This window comes from Anguilla anguilla, chromosome 17 (assembly GCF_013347855.1).
Source record: "Anguilla anguilla isolate fAngAng1 chromosome 17, fAngAng1.pri, whole genome shotgun sequence".
Lineage (NCBI taxonomy): Eukaryota > Metazoa > Chordata > Actinopteri > Anguilliformes > Anguillidae > Anguilla > Anguilla anguilla.
Genome location: NC_049217.1, coordinates 1335648 through 1344709, shown reverse-complemented (window position 1 = coordinate 1344709; position 9062 = coordinate 1335648). Strand labels below are relative to the sequence as shown.

At 40.8% G+C, this 9062-nt stretch overlaps 1 protein-coding gene across 1 annotated transcript; it reads left to right on the top strand.

Moving 5' to 3' along the window:
* The first annotated feature begins 5740 nt into the window (after positions 1 to 5740).
* rprml (reprimo-like) lies at positions 5741 to 8819 on the top strand. Its single transcript, XM_035397283.1, has one exon. It carries the CDS (start codon positions 6449 to 6451, stop codon positions 6821 to 6823), a length of 375 nt encoding a protein of 124 aa, XP_035253174.1. The 5' UTR covers positions 5741 to 6448; the 3' UTR covers positions 6824 to 8819.
* The last annotated feature ends 243 nt before the right edge of the window (positions 8820 to 9062 follow it).

The window sequence follows — 9062 nt, the reverse complement described above, 5'->3', positions numbered from 1 at the left end:
GACAACCGCCAACAACAGACGCCAAAGGCAATCAAAAGCCTAGAATCAAAACTAGACACTGAAAGCTCTCGTATAAAAACATACACACAGATGCAAGCCTGTTCCTTCTCATGATGCTCATAAGACACAACAGGAATAATGCAATAATGATGAGGTGGAGCTAGATGCATTTTCATAACACACTGTATGTTTAAAAATAAACCGGACGGAGAACAATGATGAAGTAAACAGCCAGTGTTTCTGAATTTCTGCTGCTAGGAGCAAGTTCAGCAACGCTACATGTACTGCTTTGTCATACAGCGTTCGTTTTCAGCACGCACTCTCTGTGGGAAATGAACAATTATAATTCTACTTGTTTATGTCTTTAAAAGGTCAACGTGGTATCTGTTTTATGCGGAAACATTGATCTTTCCATACCTGTTTGTGAACTCTCTGCTCCATTCGCCAATGCATTTGGGTGGTGTAAATACACTGATGAGATTAGAAACGTTCAGAAACGATCATGAAATTCACATCTTTTAAAATTGAATCTTCTCATTTAAAGTCTGCATGTGATTGTGCTGCCTCACTCTGCTATTGGTTTTCCCACGGCGCGCATGACTGCCTGCCGCCGTGGGCTATGCGTGGCAAATTGTGGTCGCTCACTCACTCACTCATGGACGACCTGAGAGGGACGTTTGGTAGGACACATGCGCAGGTGGTGCTTCGTTTCGTAGGACGCATGCGCAGGTGCATCTCCCAAAATCACCACTTCGAACGGCACAAGATTAATCACCTAACGTTACTTTAGCTAGTTAGCGCGTACCACCTTTACCTAGTTAGCACATACCACCGATACAGATGTATGGACACACAGAGGACAACAAATAATGTCACAGAGGTGAGGACATGCCATAGCTAGCTAGCTATATAGTCAGCCAAGTTTTACTCATGACACTTGGTACAGGTGTGCCGTGGGTCTGGATGGTTTCGTGCCTCTTGTTGTACATAATTGCAGTAACATAACATGCTTAGAAATACCATACACATGATGAAAATACAGTATAGAAATGTAGGCAAATGCAAAGGTATATTAGTTCAAGACTTCAGGTTGACACATACCTAACTCTACAGAGCAATATTAATTTAACAGTTAATAATGGTTAAGCAATGTACAGAAAAGAGTTGTTAATTTCACAACTTTAATTGACAGTGGAGGCATAGAAAGTATTACATCAAATTCAGACAGACAATCTTGGATGAATTTAATTTAAAATGATTAATTGGTTAATCTATCATTGTTCAAAACTAGCATTGGGTGTCACTTAAGCCTAACTGCAATTTTATTGTGTGTCTGCAGTAATAATTAAAATGCTTTTTTGAGAGGGTAATCGTCGATTGCACATGTACAGTTTAGTCACTATCCAAAGAAGTTTTTATCCATACTTGGCACAGAAAGTGACAGCGTTTTTCTCTGTTTCTGCTTTTAGGCACTAAAACAAAATCCAGTGTGAATCCCACGTACTCCCCTTGACCCTTGGGCTGATAGTGTCATACTGATATCATTTAGAGCGCAGCACATAACATGAATTACTTCGGTAATTACCCAGCTCTTAAACTGTACTATATTACCGTATTCTAATGTGCATAAATCTACTGAGTGTTTTATTGAATGATGTGTGTGGGCGAAGCTCCTGTAAATTAATTATCATGTATAAAATCCTTGGTGGTTGACTAAACAGGGAACAGACACCAGTAGAATAGAATGAAAGTGTTCTATTGTTGTTTGCCAGGGGACAGTGTAAGGTGGGGACCTGCTCTTCAATGTCAAGAATGACTGCTGATGAAAATGGAGAGTGGAATGATAGAGCTGTTTTAGAGCTGTTTAACTCACTGTGAGTAGGCTACTTACAAGCACAGACAGAAAGAACTGGGATTCATTTGGTGCCATCACAACATAGATACATGAACACTGAAAGACAGAGCATGTATTCAGAGGTTCAGAGGTGGATTACTACAGGTAAGTACTTTCCATATAAATATTTGGTTACAATAAGAAATTACCATCTCTCTCTCTCTCTCTCTCTCTCTCTCTCTCTCTCTCTCACCACACAAAGTTACATATTTGTTCATCTTTTAACAACTTTCAGAGATTGTACATTGGTACATTGTCATCTAAGTTCATCTAAGATCATGCGAGTACTGTAGAACTGCAAAATACTTTGGAGGTAATAATCATTCATTCTATTCTAACTATGTTGTGTATTTGCACTTGGTGATGAGGCCTTAGTTTTCTGCCCTTCGTACGAAGAATCATGTGACCCTGCTTTATAGACAACAAAGGGAAATCACTGATTGAAGATTATGGCTTTCTGTGACACATTTTCTCACACAGCCATCAAACGACAGCACTTTTCATCATGGATAAGAAGGGGAAAGGGCTTCGGTGCTGATTGGTTTTGGGAAACAGAGAAGGCACTAACTTCCCTAAACAAAAATACAGGAAAATCTCAGCTGTAATTCCTTGTTTATTGAGTGGAAGGAAACATTTATTGTGCTCGTATTATTGACGTACAGTGCCGTGAAAAAGTATTTGTCCCCTCCCGGATTTCCTCTATTACAACATATTTGTCACTCTGAATGGTTTCAGATCTTTAGACAAAATGTGATATTAGACAAAAGGAAACTGAGTAATTTCCCCCTTAGTTACTCAACCAGATTTCTGATTGAACACGGCCAGGCTTGACTGCAGTCAGCCCTGTTGAATCTGAACCTCATTCATATTGAACCTTACAATCAGAGTGAATTAGTCGCTACAAAGTTTCTACAAGCACACAATGGCACAATCAAATGAAATTCCAGAAATTCCAAATTCCAGGGACTCCATCAAAAAACAGCGAAAGCCTTTATTTCCAAATGGAGAATACTTGGAACAATGGTGAATTTTCCCAGGAGCGGTCGGCCTCCAAGGCCATACTGACAACTCATCCAAGAAGTCATCCAAAAGATCAAAAAAAAGAACATCCAAAGAACTGCAGGCCTCTCTAGTCTCAGCTAAGGTCAGTGTTCATGACAATAAGAAAGAGGCTGGGCAAAAATGGGATTAATGGGAGAGTACTGACATGGAAACCACTGCTAACCAAGAGAAACATCAACAAGTATCAATGCTTGTCTTCTGCAAAAAAGCACCTGGAAGATCCCCAAGCCTTTTGGGATGTTCTATGGACAGATGACTCAAAAGTGGAACTTTTCGGATGACACAGGTCAGGCGTAAAGCAATACAGCATTTCACAGTAAGAACATCATACAAACAGTCAAACATGGTGGTAGTGTGCTGGTGTGGGGATGCTTTACTGCCTCGGGACCTGGACAACTTGCCATTATTGAAGGAATCATAAATTCTGCTCTGTACCAGAACATTTTTAAGAAGAATTTCCAGTCATTTGTCCGTGAACTGAAGCTGAAGAATATTTGGGCACCCCAGCAAGACGATGATCCAAATCACAAAGGCAAGTACACATCTGAATGGGTTGAAAGGAACAAAATTAAAATTTTGAAGTGGTCTAGTCAAAATCCTGACTTGAACCCAATAGAGATACTATAGCAGGACCTACACAAGCAGCTCATGATCGCAAACAAACCAATTCCTCTGAATTAAAGCAGTTCTGCAAAGAGTGGGCTGAAATTCCTCCTTTCAAATTACAGGAGATGTTTGGTTTCAGTTATTGCTGCTAAAAGCGATGCAACCAGTTAAGTTTAAGGGGCCAATTACTTTTTCATGTGGGTGGTATAGGTGTTTGGTAACTTTTTTCATTAAAAAAATATAATAATACTTTAAAAAATATGTTTTGTGTTTACTCAGGTTCCCTTAGTCTAATATTACATTTTGTTAGAAAATCTGAAACCATTCAGTGTGACAAATATGCAGTAATAGAGGAAATCAGGAAGGGGGTAATATGTTTTCAAGGCATTGTATTTTGTCTGATAATAGAATAATATCACATACCTCGTTTACAACTTGCTCAGATGCATTTGATGCTCCTGCTTTTTTGAGGTGCAGTACTATTTTTGACTGCCTGTGCAGTAATTTCATGGAATAGCAGAGTGTAAAGTTTCTGTCGATTCCCTGAATTAGGATTATGCGTATGCAGTAAAGTATATTATTTTAAATGAGGTAAAAAGAAATGCAATGCAATGAGAGCTGGTAAAATATGCGGAAGCTTCCTCTTCACATTTGGCAGTTTCTCTTTGAGGAACTTCCAACCGTGCACTCCCCCTGGAAAAAAACATCCCCGTGTGACCAGACCACTGATCAGGGCCACCCTGAGAGTGCTGCTCAACCCCCCTGAAGAGCTGAGGGCGGGGTTCCCAGGAAAGGGTTGGTCCTGAGGGGGCTTCACTTAGTAAACCAGCAGGTAGCTGTGTAGTGCTTGCTTTGCTGTGGAATATGAGCTGTGCAAAGGTTTGTAGTGTTAGCTGCACACTCAGATAGGAGTGTAGTACCGACAGAGGCAATACAGAATCAATGCTCATCTATAGGGGGCACATACTGTATGTGTATTTGTCAGTGGAAGTAGTTGTGCACCTGGGAAGATTGGAAAAATCTGGAATGGAAAACACCGGGTCATTGTGTTTTTCATTTCCTGGAGTGAACTATGGATTCATAGTAAATTCAGAGTTTCAGAGAGGGAATATCAAGGTTGTGGAACAAGCGTGTTATGCAGTTGGCCGTAATTTTGATGTGTGCCCACTGATGCCTTGAACAAAGTACAGCAGGCCACTTTTTCACCGGTGCAAATTCATTGTATGTTTAAGCAAGTAAACTGTGCTGGATAAGAGCATCTGGCAATATATGATGTCATAAATTATCTCTGAGAGAAACATGGCGGTCCGTACGCTGTAGTGGGGTTGGTGGTGACTCCTCGCTCCTGTTGAGGTACAGTGTGACGGCATCTGCTTTCTCACGACATGCAGGGCCTTGGGATCAAACTCTGAAACCCCTATGCAATGAAAATACACGTATCACATGTAAAACTAAACCCCTGACTAACTAGCTGGTTCCTTTAGCTAAAATGAACAAATAAATAAAAATGAAGGGGTAGAAGCACTAATCACTCACAATAGTGTTTATTCCCCAAGCATTACAAAGGGGAGCATGACATTATACTGTAGGGAGTAAAGTCGCTTTGACTCAGGTATGTGAGAGACAGCTTTGCCTTCGGTCTATCCAAGCAACCTCACAGGTTTTACACAGATATACCGGGTATTCATTTAAATAAAACTGGGAGCCAGCTTTACGCATCGCAATTGTGTTTTCAGTCTCTCAGAAAATAACCTCCGGCAGAAATGGTGAAAATGGGGGGATTCGGCAGTGTTTTCTGGTCTATTTCTATGGATTTGGTCAGAACTGTTAGTTTTAATTTCCTTCGGCGTGGTTTCCCGCCTCTGTATGCCATAGGCTATATCTCTTTCCCTCCCGAACACGTCTTTGTATTCTATTAATTAATTTATTTATTTATTGTTGGCAAAATTATCATTGTAATTTTAATACTCAAAAGCTAAACCGAGGAATTACCTCAAACTTTCTCCTGTACATTTTGAGGGCAATACATGTTTTACACACGCGCACACCTGCAGTACTTGTCAGTGTCTAGCAGTTAATTTTTTTATCATACCACTTCGGCATTACGAGAAATCAAAGTATTAGGCTATATTTATGGAAATTATACTAGGCTATGCATTCCCTTTCACTGGGTCACATAGCACATCCGCGCATTTCAAACCCTTGAAACTACTCTTCTTGAAAACACTGCGATCCAGAGCGTAGGAGAGATAAAAGAAGACTCGTTTGTACTTCAGAAACATTATTAGCTGCGTTAATGTTCCAGAATATAATCGTTTATATTAGACGTACCTTCATTAATTCGCCCTGCTACACGTTCGCAGCGGTTTCCGTCCTAGTTTTTACTAGTGGGGTGCCTTAGCGCGTTACTGCGCGCCGCGCGCTCATTACGGCATAAACTCCCCGACTCGGGGTTGGTGGTGTGGTCAGAGGGGAATTCATAAACCACTTAGAAAGGACACACGGCGACGTTTGACTAAGAGCACACGCGAGCACATGTGCAGGGCTGTAGCCTCCCATAGGTCCTGGCAGAGAAATAAAAACATTTAACACGACATGCCCAAGGGACTTGTTTGACGCTGAGCTGCGAACAAGTTGCCCTTCGGGTACCTATCACAATATGCCAACCTTATATTTAGAAACGATGCTAATTGTAACTGAGCAAGAGCACAGACTGTGATTATTGCTTAAACTGAATTGAAGATTAATACTTAATACTTGCACATTTGTTAGTTTAAAAATGTACCAGTGACGCCATTGGAGTTTGTGAAGTTTGCTCGCTTTTGTTAGTTTCTATGACAAAGTTAAATCGCAGACCAGGATATCCATCTGTCTGCTCGGAGTAGTATGCCGTCTTCTCTTGGCCAGCTTCAGAACCACGGAACGATGAACAGCTCCTTCTTCAACCAGACCTTCCTGACGCACGGCCTCTTCCTCAACCGGAGCCAGGACCTCGCGGGGACTCTGGTCGGCTGCTGCAACGGCAGTGGCATCGCCACCACTGACGGCGGTTCTCTGGTTCTGCCTCCGGATGAGCGGAAAATCTTCATCATGCGGGTTGTGCAAATAGCCGTGCTGTGCGTCCTGTCACTGACGGTAATATTCGGCATCTTCTTTCTCGGCTGTAATCTCATGATCAAATCTGAGAGCATGATAAACTTTCTTGTACGGGAGCGGAGACCTTCTAAGGATGTGGAAGCGGTAATCATCGGACTTAACTGACTTAAGCTGTTGACATCTGCTCAAGGAGGGTTGCTGCTGGATCAGTTTTGCGGTGCTCAATTGAATTGGTTTCAAACCTAAAACAAACTGAGCTGCCAACGAAGACGGTGATAAGAGAGTCTGTCAACAAAGCCTTCATCTGCCTATTTGCTCTAGTTTTCATTCATAAAAGTTGGTTTGTAATGAAGTTTTTTATTTGTTGAGTTTTTACGTTTTAATATGCACTGGGGGAAAAGGACTCATTGTTTTCGTTCTTTCAGGGGGGCGGAAAGCAACCGATGTTACGTGTGATTGTCTTTTACCTGAGCGCCCTCCTGCTAAAGTGGGTAAAGAAAATGTTTACACGTTTCCTCTCGCAGTGAAATCGTAAATCGTGCGTGCTGTATTTTTTACATGTTTATTGAGGACAGATCCCGACAATGCATGCCGATTCATTGACTGAATCCGTAGCCGGTAAAGAATTTTTAATGTGCTCTACAAATGTGAAGTGTTTCTTTTTCGAGGATTTGTTACTTTTAATACGCACTCTCGGGGATGAGTATTGAGGCGGAAGTATATGTGCACGTTTATCAATTCCGCATGTTACTTGTGCTATTTTTAAACGGGTGTTTAACACAAAGAAGCATGCGCGATGGCGATTACTTACGGTGAATTTTAACTTCACTGTTTTTGCACATCTTTCTAATTCTCAATACCTGCATGACTTAATTGCAACAGTAAAAACTTGAATGATTTGTGCACATGTTTATAAAAAATAAAGAGTTTTTATTGGCCGCTCGTTTATTATTTGTAACATGCTATGCCAAAATGAACTGTCTGCGTTTACTAGTTACCAAGTCATGAACCCGATCACACCGTTTCCCAATACCAGCAAATTGCAAAACGAATGATAAGTTTTCAACAAACGCTTAAAACGATGTTTTAGTTACTAAGCATTAATTTAATCTTAATAGCAGTAAGCAACAATATGAATGTGCCGGGGGGGAAACTAATGAGATAAATGCGTCATTACTTGGCCTATTGCTCAGATTAGGGCGATTATTTGCGTTTACAATTTAATGGACTTGCTCAGTGTTTATTCGTCTCGATGACTATAATCGAGTGCATTAATATCTTTTGCCATTTAATTTGATTGAGCGAGTTGCTCGACAAAATCACTGGCAGTTTGGAAAAGGTGCCTGCTCTATGATACCGCTACGCATGGCAAAAGAGTTCCTTGCGTAACGTGCAGCAGCGCGGTGGTCTGGAACATGTTGTCAAACACATTGCCTTATATTAGTCTCCCTCTTTTCACTTCCTCGCAATTTCGTCTTGGGCTCTCACGTATACGTAGTATTTTTGTTCCTATTAGTGTGTTTAAAAAATCATTTGCCTCTAAAAACAATTTTAAGACGCACATTTCAGCCTCATTCCCATTTCAACACGAGAATACACGATTGCCTTTTTTTGAACCACATTAGCATAAAATCTTCCATTAACGTCTGGTTGATTTTGTGTGATTATTCAGAGAATAACAGACACGCGACAGCAGGACATGCAACGGAATTACTAAGTGTCGCTCTTGTGTCCATGCATGAGCGCACATGCTTTAAATAATTTACTTAAATGTACGCTACTGATCTCAGTGTTCCAAACCAGGGAGATATACATCTTAGATGTATGTTCCCCGCACTTTCGGAACGTGCCCAACAAGCTCTGTATCACAAACACTCGAAGTGTAAAGCCATGACCACCTTCAAACTGCATCATGGTCATGTAACAAATTGTCAGCAATGTTCTTAACATATCATACACCAAAATGCAAGTAGAGCAAACTCAGATTTAATCAGACACAGGGGACTGGAATAATAACCAAAATGATCTTTCCACTTGCAAAAGGAAAATCGAAATATTGATGCCCAGTGTCAAAGTGACTGTAGCATTTACATTTCACTATATTATATTTGTAATAATTGTGATATTTTGATGAAAAACTCTAAATAAAAATCTAATATTTGATTATGACTCATTTATGCCTGATAGTAGATTTCTCACGCTCTGATGTTGGGGAATTAATGTTGTTGTCTGTGTATCCTTCACCTAGTCTATCTTGAGATTGTTTGATTTTACATGAGGTAAAAACTCCCAGTGGGGAGAAAACCCTCAAATGGTGGTGAGAAAAAACTCCCCAAAATCTCAGGAGGAACCCGGCTATAGAGGGGGAGCCCATCCTCCACTGGTTATGGGGGAATGCTGAAAG

Bases quoted from the DNA above. Each gene is read 5' to 3' on its own strand.
- rprml (XM_035397283.1), top strand. From the start codon at position 6,449: ATGCCGTCTTCTCTTGGCCAGCTTCAGAACCACGGAACGATGAACAGC.